The sequence below is a fragment of the Zootoca vivipara genome, chromosome 10 (genome assembly GCF_963506605.1).
Source record: "Zootoca vivipara chromosome 10, rZooViv1.1, whole genome shotgun sequence".
In the NCBI taxonomy this organism is placed as follows: Eukaryota; Metazoa; Chordata; class Lepidosauria; order Squamata; family Lacertidae; genus Zootoca; species Zootoca vivipara.
The window spans coordinates 24034231-24049217 of NC_083285.1; the positions used below are offsets into that span (position 1 = coordinate 24034231).

General features: G+C 40.4%; 1 protein-coding gene across 3 annotated transcripts in view; it reads left to right on the top strand.

Annotated features, from left to right (window-relative positions):
* Positions 1–14987, top strand: part of ARID2 (AT-rich interaction domain 2) — a 98523-nt gene that overhangs the window by 57626 nt on the left and 25910 nt on the right. For all 3 annotated transcript variants that reach the window (XM_035128571.2, XM_060279624.1, XM_035128572.2), the window contains 9 exons: positions 3621–3688; positions 7635–7701; positions 7785–8035; positions 9081–9177; positions 9262–9471; positions 10808–10960; positions 11401–11473; positions 12481–12615; positions 13497–13693. In XM_035128571.2, the coding sequence (XP_034984462.2) occupies positions 3621–3688; positions 7635–7701; positions 7785–8035; positions 9081–9177; positions 9262–9471; positions 10808–10960; positions 11401–11473; positions 12481–12615; positions 13497–13693 (1251 nt within the window). The remainder of the gene's footprint in view (positions 1–3620; positions 3689–7634; positions 7702–7784; positions 8036–9080; positions 9178–9261; positions 9472–10807; positions 10961–11400; positions 11474–12480; positions 12616–13496; positions 13694–14987) is intronic.

Below are 14987 nucleotides of genomic sequence, written 5' to 3' on the forward strand. Positions count from 1 at the left end.
TTGTAACTTTCTTTTCTTTAATATTTCACAATAGTTTGAATTTCATACAAGTTTCAGTATTTCAAGCATATCTTGTGTTTCCTTGAAAGGGTTAATCATGTCTTGCTTTGTTAGTCTAGAGTAGAACAAGGATCATGGCCCAATATGTGTTTATGAAGACTGGCATAAACAAACTAATTGGGTTTTGGGGAGAGGAGGGTTATTTGTTTCTTGCAGCCAGAGATTTAGGTGAGAATAATTGCTGAAGAGATGTGCTTTTGAACCACTGGTAAAAGGACATGTATACAGCCACTGGCCACATTTGGATATAATACTAAACCATAGGTTAATGTAGGATGCATGAGCCGCAGCAAGCCCCTGGGCTGTTGCCCTTCTCCCTGCTTCTGATTTGGCTACAAAGAGGAATTAAGAAACTTCCACTTCCAAGTTAGATTTGCTGCTGCTTGTTGTCTCCAAACTACACAAATTTTGATTATGGATAATGCATCATGAATTATGAAGCTGGGTTGTTTAGTTTAAACAAACCATGGTCAGCATTAACTGCTGCACCCAAAGGAGAAGAGACTGAGAAGGGACTGCATTGTTGCAGAAGAGGAAAAAGGAGTGGAGTCTTACTAAACTATGGTTGAGTGTGACATCTGAATACAGCCATTACATTTATTGAAACTGACAGAATTTGTTGTTGAACTCCACCCATAAAGGCCAATTTGGATTAAATCAGAGAGTCTGCAGCTGGCCAGCTTCCAGCTGAAGACAGAACTAAACTTCCTATGTGAAATTTTACTATGGTACCTAGAGAAATGTGTATTTCAACATAGCTGTATAGCACTATTATCACTCCAAAAAGAGAGCATAGGAGATGCATTTTGCAGGGGTCACATCTGCCTAAAAAATACCATATTGTGGGCATATTCCAGAGAGTAGATTTTAGAATTTGAATTCTATGCAGCTCCTTGTTATCAAACTTTGATCAGCATTAGCATACAAGTCAGTTGTCCAGATCCTAAAAATCAAGTATTTAGACTTGAAGAGTACAGTCTAAAGGCTCAGGTATGCAGATATTTCCCATTCTCTGTAATAAAGGAGACTACTCCATTCACACATGTCAAATTCTTGTGCACATAGAACATTCCTTTGTTCAGAGAATAGGATGAGCCTTGGAACTAACTACATCAATTCCTGTGATTATCTCAAATAGTTCAATGGACCTTTTAGGTTTAGCCCAGGGGTAGTCAACCTTTTTATACCCACCGCCCACTAATGCATCTTTCTTTATGGTAAAATTCTTTACTTCCCAACCGTGCTCGATGGAAGGAGGATTCAGCTTGTGCCGTAGAACTCCCTACCACCCATCTAGAATCCTGAAACACCCACTAGTGGGCAGTAGGCACCAGGTTGAAAACCCCCGGTTTAGCCAATTCTCTTTTTAAACTTAGAAAGGAACCAGGATGCCTAAAATAGCATTTCTTTACATACACTGTAGGATCTGTATGTGGACAGATTTCTGGGTGTCTGCATTTCCACTTGGTTTTTTTTTAAGTACTGTAGGTTTCTAATCCCTGTTTAATAATTGTTAGGCAGGCTGGAAACTCTAGACAGAGAACACCAACATGCAGGGAATTGTGTGCACCTAAGAAATATGTGGCTTGAAGTTATGCCCTTCTTGTCATGCTACTTCCTTTCAAGAAAATTCTACTTCGTGCAAGAACTCAAATATGAGATTCAGATCAAAGCAAGCAAAATGAACAGCTTTATGCAACTAAGCAAGTTTCTTTGAATGTTATTTGCATAATGTTTTAAGCACAACATTTGAATTTTCATAATGCAGAGTTTACTTCTTCAGCATAGATTTTTCACTCATTTCTTCTTCTTCCTAGCTTGTTTAGCCTGTGGCATAATTATAGCAGGTAGTTCCTTTATTATTCAGGATTGATAAAAGAATCCCCCCATTCTACTTAACAGTAGTCCAATTCATGCAGCTTTAGAATACCGTGTTTCCCCTTTTTTAAGACACCGTCTTATAACTCCCCCCCCCAAAAAAAACACAGGGTGTCTTATTTTCGGTGGGGTGTCTTTTTTTTTAATTACCTGTCATCTAGCCCAAATTCTACCATCAAGTTACCCCAATGCAGATGCAGAACATGAGTGTCCGATGAGAGGGGAAAGAGACGGAGAAGGAGGGAGGGAGAGAAGTCCCAGAGCAACCCCCCAGCCCTCCGGATGCTGCAGTCGCCCTCCCACCCAGTCCCCTGATTTCTGCCAATCCGGAGGCCACAGGCTCAGGCACTCCGCCCGGCCCGGCAAGGCGCTCCAAGCACTTGGCGTTGCAGAGCGCTCGGCGTGCTCCATGCTGCAGCCGCCAGTTTTGGGCGGCGGGGAGGCAGGCCTCCTTGGCCGGGCCAGGCGGATGCCGCTGGCTTAGGTGATCCGCCTGGCCCGGCAGGGCGCTCCAAGCGCTCAGCGCTCCGGAGCACTTGCTGTGCTCCACGTTGCAGCCGCCGGTTCTGGGCGGCGGGGAGGCAGGCCTCCTTGGCCGGGCCAGGCGGAGGCTGCTGGCTTAGGTGCTCTGCCCGGCCGGCGCTCCAAGTGCTCAGCGCTCCAAGCGCTCGCTGTTGTAGCCGCCGGTTCTGGGCAGCGGGGAGGCAGGTCTCCTCGGCGGGGCCAGGCGAAGGCTGCTGGCTCAGGCGCTCCGCCCGGCCCGACAGAGCGCTCCAAGCGCTCGGTGCGCTCCACGTTGCAGCTGCCGGTTCTGGGTGGCGGGGAGGCAGGTCTCCTCGGCGGGGCCAGGTGGAGGCTGCTGGCTCAGGCACTCCGCCCGGCCCGACAGAGCGCTCCAAGCGCTCGGTGCTCCGGAGCGCTCGGTGCGCTCCACGTTGCAGCTGCCGGTTCTGGGTAACGGGGAGGCAGGTCTCCTCGGCGGGGCCAGGCGGAGGCTGCTGGCTCAGGCGCTCCACCCGGCTTGGTGCGCTCCACGCTGCAGCTGCCGTTTCTGGGTGGCGGGGTGGCAGGTCTCGGCGGGGCCAGGCAGAGGCCGCTGGCTGGGGCGCTCGCCCAGCCCAGCAGGGCGCTCCAACCGTTTGGTGCTGCGGAGAGCTGGGCACGCTCCATGCTGCAGCCGCCGGTTCTGGCTGCAGGCACCGAGCCGTCAGGCCTCCTCCTGCTGCTGCTGCCGCAGCCGATGCTCTGAGTCCCGCTGGCTGGCTGGGGCGCTCGGCGGTCTCTCTCCACACGGCATGGAGGTATGCCTTATTTTCGGGGTATGTCTTACATTTCGCAAATGTTTAAAAATCCTGCCATGGCTTACTTTATGATTACGTCTTAAAAAAGGGGAAACACGGTAGTTGGTATAATGGGTGATCGCCCTTCAAAAGAAAGCGCTCTTCTCCATGTTGTAAATACTGTACCCTACTCCAAGCAGAAGACACAACTCAAAACAATTAAAAAAATATTTATGCTACTTCTAATAAACTGTGATATTGGTAAAAGAAAAGTATATTGCAACTGAATAAGATTGGCTGGCCACAATACTGCAAAATTACACTGTATATATATCTATAGTTATTGTCACAGCTGTTTATGGACAATTTTTAATTGTAACTTTAATGCTTTTTAACTCATAGCTTTAGGTTCATTTTCTACTGTGTTTGGTGAAGAATGGAAGGAGAAAACGGATAGAGATTTTGTTAAGGTAATTTTAAAAAATATAGTTTTAAAAACAGCATGTCGAAAAAAAATGTGTGATAGAGCCTTACAGTTCAACAGTGCCGCTTAAACATTCCGCTTACATAGTAGTGACAAAGCTAGACTAAAGAGAAGAAGGGAATTTTATTTAGAGTTGATCAGATAAAGAGCTCTCAGATATTTGAAATAAGTAGGTAGGTGCAGGGATAGATTGAAAGCTTCCTTCTCCCCAGTAGGTGCTGCTGGAGGTAATAATACAGTAACTGTGTTATTGTAGATTAGTATTGAGAAACAGCATTTAGAATGTGTGAAGGTCTCCTTAGTCAGCTCCAGAGTTCAGCTGAGTTTCACACAACCAAGTTTGCACACCCATGTCATTTATTTTGTTGAGCGTGGATAGTGTTCACGATAGGCTGTGTGTACTGTTCCTTGAGAAGAGATTGCATTCTTGCATGTTGCGCACCAGCACTCAGCCTTGTATGCCATATTTTGATCTATGTGTGTGATGAACAATTCAGGTGGTTACTGTGCCATGAGCACTATATACTAGGCCCCAAAATACTGTATAACATTTCATGCACACAGTGGATGTATTAGAGATGCTTTATTTAAGAGCCCCAAAACATTTGTTTGCCCACTAGAGGGCACGATCAGCTATATTAATCCACTAAGAAGAAAACTTAAGGTAAAGAAGCATCTTTTTGTGTTAATATGTAAGAATTATTAATTACTTCATCAGTTTTTGCAACAAGCAAATAATGACAGCATGGGTAGATTGTATTATATATGTTGATGTGTTGATGAAAATAATGCAGAATTTGACAGTTTTGAAACCAAATTTGAAGCACTTGAGATCATAAAATCAAAATACATTTTAAAATATGTAATTTGATTTTATTGACAGAAGTGTGTGAAACTAAAAAGGACCTCTGTATCTATGAAGTAAATGTGACCTTTCTGCCCAGATTTAACATTTCTTAGGCACTAGTGAAAAACTTTCCGTGTATCACATTTTTTCAGGCAATTACTATTACTATTTTAAATATAAATCTATTTCACAGAGAAAAAAGTATAAAGTGAGAAAATAAGATTAATAATAATAGGAGAAATGTGGAGAATGTCAATTTGCCTTCATAGCAAAATTGGTAGCATTCAGTAATTAAAAATGGTTTCTCACTGAGGGTTTTATCTTTATCTCATTGAAATATTAGTTTTCTAATAAAAACTTCTGTTTGAGAAGAGTGTCCAAAGTTTTATTCAATTATGTCTAGCAATTTTAGCACAGCACAGCACCACTTAAAATTGAGGCCATGTCCCTTCACTGCAAACTGTTGTTAATGGCAAAGGATGCATGCAATCCCTTAATTCCTCCCAGCCCACATTCTCCACTCAGGTAAAAACAATACAAGCTTGGAGGAGGTGGAATGGGCCTGAATTTGGTAGCTGTACATTGGTACCTTGGTTCTCAAACGTAATCTGTTCCGGAAGTCTGTTCCAAAGCCAAAGCGTTCCAAAACCAAGGCGCATTTTCCCATGGAAAGTAATGCAAAACGGATTAATCGGTTCCAGTCTTTTAAAAACAACCCCAAAAACATCAATTTAACATGAATTTTACTATCTAATGAGACCATTGATTCATTAAATTAAATCAATGTACTGTACTATAAAATAAACAAGACAGTATTGTAGATGATTAAAAAAAATTCCCCTTACCTGCACTGATGATAGTCATTGTTTGGATTGGGGGGGGGCTTTTATCCATTTCCGCAGTCACACAATCAATCAATCAATCAATCAATCAATCTGTAGCTGAACTAGGTTTCACACAGTCACAAAAACAAATTCACCGAAAAAGCCTCAAAAACAAAAAAGCAAAATAAATAGCAAAAACAAAAGTGCCAAACTTAATCTGTTCAGCATATTGCTGGGTGGGGGAACACTCTGTTTGCATCTTTTGGAGGATCCTTCTACATATGGTGATATGCTTCTAGGGCAGGGGTTCCCAACAAAATTTTCTCGAGGACCCCTCATCGAGCCGCTATTGTGACAAGGACCCCCATTAATTCTTACGCGAACTGTAGCTTCCGCGAAAAACATCGCTTTGTTTACAAACACTACTGTTTTGCAAAGAGGCGGCGCGCGCCAGGGAGGAGGGAGGGGAATGGAGAAGACAGGGTACCTGCGCAGTAGCGCACAAATGAAGCCGACGCGCGCAAAGCATCTTGGGGAGGTGAGCGTTAGTAGAATGCGTGCACTGCCTCTTTGCAAAACAGTAGTCTTTGTAAAGCGCCACCTAACGGCATACAGCAGAACTACTGCCTCTATCTAATTCTAGTTTTGCGCTAGACTCTGCTCATGCAAGAAGCGGCCAAAACAAAAAATCTGTTATCATACGAAATATATTTAATATATTTTTTGTTCTAATAGCATCTTGCGGACCCCTCTGGCATAGCTCGCGGACCCCTGGGGGTCCGCGGACCACCTGTTGGGAACCACTGTTCTAGGGGGAAGAATTGTGTCCCATGCCATTTGGTCATTACATCAAAAAGGCCACAAATAGTTATTGCAAGGGGTGCATATAGAAATGTACCAAATTATATGTGTTTGACCTGTTACATCCGTTGAATATTTGTGTCTGAGGAAAGATAGTCCAGGAATGTCTCATTGTTTAGTGATGGCAGTAACAGGAGCTTCAGTTATGTTGTGAGGATTTTTTTCAGTAGGAAGCTTGGATGTTTTCCAAAATCTATTTATAATTGTTACAGTGTATCTAGTATGATAGCACAGTTTTTAAAAGAATTACTCAGGAATGCCGTTTAGTAACACTGCTTCTAAAATTAGCTATATTTTGGAAATTCTATTTTTTCCTTTTTTAATGTTTAGTAGTATAGTGCACCTTACTTAAATGCTCCATTGTTCCATGTTTTAACGAAGGCGTGCATTAAGTGGATTTTAGACGTGTCATTTCTATTACTGTACATTCAATAATTGATAAAGAGATTATGTTTGCATAAATTGTTATATAGTATTACATTTTATTTTATTTTTTATTCCCCTCCCCCCGATAGTGGAATAGTGTTTAAGCTGTTCTTTTTATGCTTCCTCTCCCAACCAAGTGTGAATTAGCACCACTTTCTTTCCATGATACTTACAGTGACATTACATACGAGTTTCATTTAAAGATAGAAGAACAAGAGACTGATAGGATTAAAAATAAGCATATAACAAAAGGAGGCAGATGGCTTAGAGTTTTGGTATTCATGCTGATGTATCTTACTTTTAAATATGAAACTATTTTGCGTCAGTGGTTGTTTTGATTTAAAATGATACTGTAGCATTGGCCATCAAGAATGGGGAGCAAATGTCCTTCCAGTTGTTATTGGGACTTCAACTTCCACCAGCCCCAGCAAGCATAGCCAATAATCAAGGGAGTAATATGGAAGTAATATGGAGTCATAGTCCAAGACTATCTATAGGCTTGCAGCTTATCCCAGATTGAAATAAAAGAAATGGCACACATTAAATAAAAAGATGCAAACACCCAATCTAAAAAAATGGAAGGTATTTGTTCGTTAAAGAAAGGCACAACATGGATAAGTTTTTGAAGTGCGTAATTCTGTCACTGCATATCTGTAGCTATGCAGCTAAATGCTAAAGGCAAAGTAGTACTTTTGGGTCAGAATTTTTGCTTCATAACTAAGATATTGTAGAAATATTATAAAAAGAAATTGTCCAGTAGCACCTTAGAGACCAACTAAGTTTGTTCTTGGTATGAGCTCTCGTGTGCATGCATACTTCTTCAGATACACATATTGTAATCAGATATACATACTGATACTGCAATCAGTTTCATCATTTCCCCCACATCACAATGGGTTATTCAGACTGCTACGTTGTTAAAGGAAACTTTGCAATTAAAAATATATATCATTGTTTGTGGTTTTTTTGTTCAGTTTTGGAGGGATATTGTTGAAGATAATGAAGTACGTGACCTCATTTCAGACAGAAACAAATCTCAAGGTGAGTTACATCGAATGAGCATTGGGTTATATCTGGGGTATCTAGAGCAGAAACTGCTCAAGTGAATGTGTTATCTTTTATAGATGCTACACCAGAAGACTGGATATGGGAGTCTTTATTCCATCCACCACGCAAGTTGGGCATTAATGATATTGAAGGACAGCGGGTTCTCCAGATTGCAGTGATTTTACGAAATCTTTCCTTTGAGGAGGGAAATGTTAAGCTGTTGGCAGCTAATCGTACCTGTCTTCGTTTCTTATTACTCTCTGCTCACAGTCATTTTATTTCTCTAAGACAGTTGGGGCTTGACACATTAGGAAACATTGCCGCAGAGGTAAGAAAAAAATTCAAAATATGCTCTTTGTGAGTTAAATGGTTGAATCCCAAGGCTGGATTGAGTTTAAATGTTAAGGATTCTCATATAAAAAGGGACTGGAGATCTTCCAGATTCTTTCCTGTTGTTTCTTATTATCTCTTCAAATATTTTTGAGAACAGCAAGTTTCTGCATATATTTTTAGTCCACTGAAATTGTATCCCTGTGTTCTTCATAGCATGTACTTGTAATCATGGAATGCCTTATTTAGATGTAAAGATATGGGTTGGTTGTTTTTGTTTTTGTTTTAAAGTAGTATCCCTGTTCTTCGTCTGGGATGAGATTAAACAATTAGATTTCCCACCCTCACCCAAAATGTAAGCCATCACTAAAATCAAAAGCCACAAATTGTCAACAATACTTTTACATTTCACACCGAAGATTAACTACTGTTCTCTTAGCTTGCGCCCAGTCCAATCCGAATACAATAAAAGTGGCTGTTTTATACTTGCTTCATGGTGCATTCAAAAGGGCACTAATTTCTTCAAATTCTGGAAGTGTCCTGTACATTTAATGCTTATTTTTCCTGGTATGTTTAAAGCTATTGGCTGGCCTTCCAATATTATCTAAGCAAGCCATAAAGTAGTGCAAACAAAGTCTTACAGAACAATCCTATACATGCTTACTCAAAAATAAATCCTTTTGTTTTCACTAGGGCATAGTGCCAGTTAAGAACAGATAGAACTGTAATCCTCTGCACATTTACTTGGCAATAATTTTCATTGAACTCAGAGAGAATTTTTAGTAGAAATGAATGGATGTGGACTGTTATTTCCTTTTGCTTTCAAAATTTCATACATGAGATTGAATTTAGTGGTAATAAAAACTGTGAAAGTTAATGAAGAGCAGAATTTACTTATGCACAGTAGTGGAAATGATATAGCATCCATTTGAAAATGTTTTCAGTATTGAAGTTGACATCTTTCTAATCATTTCAGTGATTGTGAATATTATTCTCCATTATAAGTACACCACTCAGGTAAAAGTGCTTTCTTTCTTTTTCAGCTTCTATTGGACCCTGTTGATTTCAAAACAACTCATCTAATGTTTCATACTGTTACAAAATGCTTAATGGCAAGAGATAGATTCTTAAAAATGAGGGGTAAGCTGTTCTGTGGTTATTACTTCTAGTCTGTATAATTGAGGATAAAGATGTTTGGTTCTAAAATATTTGTTTTTGTTTCAGGCATGGAAATCTTGGCTAATCTTTGTAAAGCTGAGGACAATGGTGTCTTAATTTGTGAATATGTAGATCAAGAATCCTACAAAGAAATCATCTGTCATCTCACTTTGCCTGATGTGTTACTTGTCATATCAGCTTTGGAAGTGCTCTATATGCTCACTGAAATGGGTGAAGTGGCTTGTACTAAGATAGCAAAAGTTGACAAAAGCATAGGTAAGTGAGCAATTGTTTGAAATTATCAATATCATTAGCTATAGGCTCCCAGACATGTTTCTTAAGTAAACAACAGATAATACATTTCAGTGGGTAGAGAGTTTGATTTGGATTGTAAAGGATTGTTCACGTTCCCATTGTGCTGTGATCTTAGCCAGTTCCTATTTGCAGACACCATTCCCCATTTGTAAAGTTGGAGTCATACATTTCCCCCCCCCAAAAAAAAACCATTACAAACAAGAATTGTAAAGGACTTTGGAAAATTAAAAGTGCTACATAAAAGTAAGACTGTTGCAGTGCAGTTTTTTGTCATTTGCACCAAAGAAATGCATATTTTCCAACAAGGAATGTTGCACAAAACTGCACAAAATAAATTATGCCAATAAGTAAGTTGCGTGAACTTGCTTAGTTTGCATGCTTTGTTCTTACCTCAGTAGTTGAGTATTTACAGAAAGAGGGTGGATGCAAGGAGTGATACAAAGTCAAGAAAAGTTAATAGTAAACTATGGAAGGTAGCAGATTAATATGCAGGATAGCATGACTAAAACCACCAACGAAGGATAAGTAGCCTTGGAGGACACCAGATCTTGTGATCTGGAGGCTCTTTTGATACTTTCCATATTTGTCTGTTAGAATAATGGTAGGCAAACTAAGGCCCCGGGGGCTGGATCCGGCCCAATCGCTTTCTCAATCCGGCCCGCGGACAGTCCAGGAATCAGCATGTTTTTACATGAGTAGAACATGTCCTTTTATTTAAAATGCATCTCTGGGTTATTTGTGGGGCCTGCCTGGTGTTTTTACATGAGTAGAATGTGTGCTTTTATTTAAAATTCATCTCTGGATTATTTGTGGGGCATAGGAATTCGTTCATTTCCCCCCCAAAAAAATATAGTCCTGCTCCCGCAAGGTCTGAGGGACAGTGGACCAGCCCCTTGCTGAAAAAGTTTTCTAAGTTCTGAATTCTATGTCTGATGCTACACTTTATTATCAAATTGGCACATTCATAAGAAACATGGTCCTCCTAGAACATCTTCAAATAACTGAATCTGCCCTCCCCCCCCAAAAAAAAGATTATTCTAAATGACAAAAGCAGGTATCTGGATTCTTCAATTATGATTTCAGTATAATACCTCTTTTGATATTTTTTTTTTACTATCAAGTAGTATATAAAATTATTAGATGCATGCAATAATAAATACCAGGCCAAGAAAAATACATATACCAAACTTATAAAGCTATTTTCATTTTCATCAGTTGAATAGAGAAAGCTTCATAAATGAATTGACCTTCAGTCTCTATTGTGTTAATATTAATATGATTAATATTAATGATTCAGATACATTAGTATGTCTGGTCTCAATGGACATCCAGATGTTTGGACCAGATGCACTCAGTGCAGTAAAACTTGTCGAACATCAGAGTACGAGCCAACTACTCTCCGGTATCAGGCAACAGCAAGTGGAGCAGATTCCATCACATGCTACCCCAGGTTAGTATTGCTGTTGCTAAACAAATTTTATATAAATTATATGGTATGGTGTATTTTGTTCATCTTTTACTGTATTGGTAGGGGTCCTAGCTTGTGGACCTAATTAGGCTACCCAGGCCTCCCAGTTGGGCACACCAGGCCACTTTGAGCTAGCTACACCCACCTGTTAATTCATCAGACGTCAGGTATGGGCTACATAAAGCCACGGCTGCAAAGGAACAATTGGCAGCCTTAGAGTGTTCCTTTGGGACCCTGGCTTGCATTCAGCACTGGACACCAAATAAATGCAAGCTCCGCTACCTTCAGGCAGAGTTGCTCTCAGGAAAATATGTCCAAAATGTACGTTTGAGAAATAGTAAGGGGTGGAAACTAAACAAATGAAAAGGGTTGAGAGGTAGTGGTTTAAATCCTTGACCCTGACTATTATTTCTATTCCATAGCATCAAGAGCACCACATGTTGCTCCACCACCAGGAATAGTAGAAATTGACAGTGAAAAATTTGCATGCCAGTGGTGAGTACATAATTCAAGGATTTTAATGATGGGAGAGAAAGCCAACCATAGGAAAATGTTTAAATTTAAAATATTTTCATTTTAAAGGTTGATGTATATTTTAGAAATAAAAATATTCTGATGTTGTTTTGAAGAAATACTAATCAGCTAATTTGAACATTTGCTGTGTAGTAGTGCACAGCCTTTTCAAGAAAGGCTGAATGATACAATTTTCCTTTCTATTTTAAGTGTCTTGGTTTTCAGATAAGAGCATAAAGCATTTAATTATATCTTCACAGCAAGGGGCTTGATTTTTACCCTTGTATTAAGATGGCTGTTGTATGTTCTGCTCTTTCTTTTTCTTTCTTTCTTTCTTTCTTTCTTGTTACATCCCGTGCTTGAATGTTTTCATAGATTTGCACATTTTCATACATAAGCACTATGTTTGTTTGTTTGTTTGTTTGTTTCTCTCTCTCTCTTCCAGCGTGTGTGTGTGTGTGTGTGTGTGTGTGTGTGTGTGTGTGTGTGTGTAGTTCAGAAATGTTTATATCAAGGAATCACAGCTTAATGTGATTTTTTTTGTTGAAGTAACATGGATATATTAGCCTTTACATTAGGTCACCATAGCACCATCCTATACTATATTCATTGGAATATAAAATTCATTATCATACTGTAGGAATAAGCAACTGTATAGTCTTTTTCAAGAGGGGCCAGACATATTGCCATCTGTACAGGTGCTTACCTGGCTGCCTGTGTTGCTGGAAAACATTCCAAAGTAATATCAAAGCCGTGAAGAGACTTTATTTTGCAGGACAGTGGAAGAGATCAAAAGGCCAGCCAGTGCCCTATGGAACTGGAGTTGCATCCAGAACCTTATGCAGTGCTCAGAGGCTCTATGTCAGAAATGTAGATGTAGGAAGTGCTTCTTAAAAAGTTTGAAAAGCATAGTTGCAGAACAGTAAGCCGGTTAGTTTTTGCATATGTGCTTATATAGTTCGTTTCTCTCCCCCAAATTGTTTCCTTAGGTTGAATGCCCATTTTGAGATCAATCCAGATTGTTCAGTCTCCCGAGCTGAAATGTACTCTGAATACCTCTCCACGTGCAGCAAACTAGCTCGCGGTGGAATCCTAACATCAACTGGATTTTATAAATGTCTTCGGTAAGTTTAACTTATTCACAGAATAAATCACAGCCTGGGGATGTGTGGTGTTCTGCAGTTTGTATTGATTTGCAAATTTAAGGGGAAAGTGTGTTGTGGATATGACCATCTTGTATTGTTAAAGGTGGTAGTTGTTTGTATAACCATTGTTTTTGCTATTTTCAATCATTCAGTGTGGGTTTTTCGTTTTATCTTAGCAATCTTTTGAAAACCCAAACCTAAAACTTTGAGCCAAGAGTCTGGGAGACCTTCCTTTGAACCTGCTGATCTATTTAAAAAAGTAGCTGTGGGATGCAAGCAGCATACTGTGCTGAGGAAAACTAGAACATTTTATAGTGCTTTTTCTTTCTCGCCTTAGATTTCCACCCCACCCTTAAATAGCAATCATTGCCATGGCCCATATGTACTCCATTGCCTTTTTGAAATTTTCTCAGGCTTAGAAGGCACAATTTCCTTCCTGTGCTGTTCCCTGATTTAAAAATAACTGGACGAAATTCAGTACTGTTTTTCTTCCAGCACTTGTTTTCTGTCTCCCTCTGATCCATTCTTCTTCCCAAGTGCTCCACTACTGTGTTCTCTTCTCCATACCATTTCCATTGCCAATGCCCACACTTCCTTGGTGCTGAAACATGAACTGATCATTGCTTATAGCAGGCTTGGTTGGGAAGCGCTGATATAATCACTACTTCACAACCCTCACATTTGGCAGGAAACTGCCTTGAGGAATGGTTTTTCTGACATAGTTTACCACAATACATAGAAAATATACTTGCATACAAAGCTAGATTTTATGCTCAGAAGATCATTGAAAAAAGCTAGCAAATCAATTAGTATATCACTGCTACCAATAATGTATTTGTTTGTTTGCTTGTGTTTGACAGAACTGTCTTTCCCAATCACTCAGTGAAGAGAATAGAGGATACATATAACAATGGGCAGGCACATTTTCATGTGTTAGGAGTGAAAAGGAGGGCTATACCCCTCCCTATTCAGATGTACTACCAGCAACAACCTTCGACAACCCCTGTCCTTCGGGTTGATTCTGTTCCTGATGTAGCTCCTTCTCCTTCACCAGCAGGTATTTATACAACATGGATATTTTATGTTGAGTTTTGAATTGATTCAGAGCATAAAATGTTGGGCTGGTGCAAGTACTGCAGTATAGAGTAATGTCGTATGTTGACCAAGAGTAGTGCATGTTTTGGGGATGCTGCTGCCCTAAGTGGCAAGGTTGGAGTCCTGCAGGGGCAGCAGCAGGAGCATAGTGCCAGTATGCTATGTCCACCAGTGCATCCACACAGCCCCAACTTCTCCACCGCCCCATCCGGGTCAACAGGAGTGACACCCGTGTTGGGAAGGCAGGTCTGGCCACTATACATGGTGCTACCTGTAGAGACATGTTTACCCAGTGTGGCATGGGAACTAGGGTTATGCTCACATGCATTCTTTTCTGCATCTAGAGTCTGATGCAGTTGATTATGTATAGCCTGCCATATGATCCTTCCACTACAAAGAGAAGGCATGCAGATCATATGGGTGAGACATTCCTGCTGGTGTGCAGGGCAGCACCAGACATTCTACTTGGAGGCTGAGGGGGAGCCTGTGTTCCAAAGCCATGTGTTCACTAAGCTGCCCTGGAATTGTGATTTTTTTCAAAAGCAAGGTATACATGTTATAAGTGTACTGCATGGTGGGCTGGTGTGTGAAATTGGATATGCAGATACACACACACACACTTACACACAGACAACCATGGAGGCAATGTTACAATGCTTTGGAAATGTTACAATGCTTTGGAAAGCATTTTTCTGGGGGTAGAGGAGATTACTTCACCTGGTTTCCATGTTGGTTGATGTAGATAACACAAATTATTATTTAACAACTTAAATGGTAAGCCTGCATTTTGTAGCACACTGATGTTATCCAAAAGGAGGTCATGTGTACCTGGTGAATTGGGCATTCAGCTGGGATGAACCATAACAACAACAACAATTTTATTATTTATACCCCACCCGTCTGGCTGGCTTGCTTCAGGCACTCTGGGCAGCTTCCAACATATACAGAAACATTAAAAAAATCAAACATTATAAACTTACTGATACATGGCTGCCTTCAGATGTCTTCTAAAAGTTCTGTAGTTCTTTATCTCCTTGTGAGGGCATTCTACACCTTTGTTGGCCCTTGGAGATATAAGGAGAGGAAGGGGCATACATGGACACCATTTCAAAGTACAGTGATAGATACTTGAACCTCTGTCTGGTATGTACAAAGTCTGTGGTTAGTGCTGACCCCAAAGCTAATTAAAAAACAACGTGTGATTAAGTTAACTAATAATACTTCTACTTTGAAGTGTTGCTTGCTATAATCTCAAG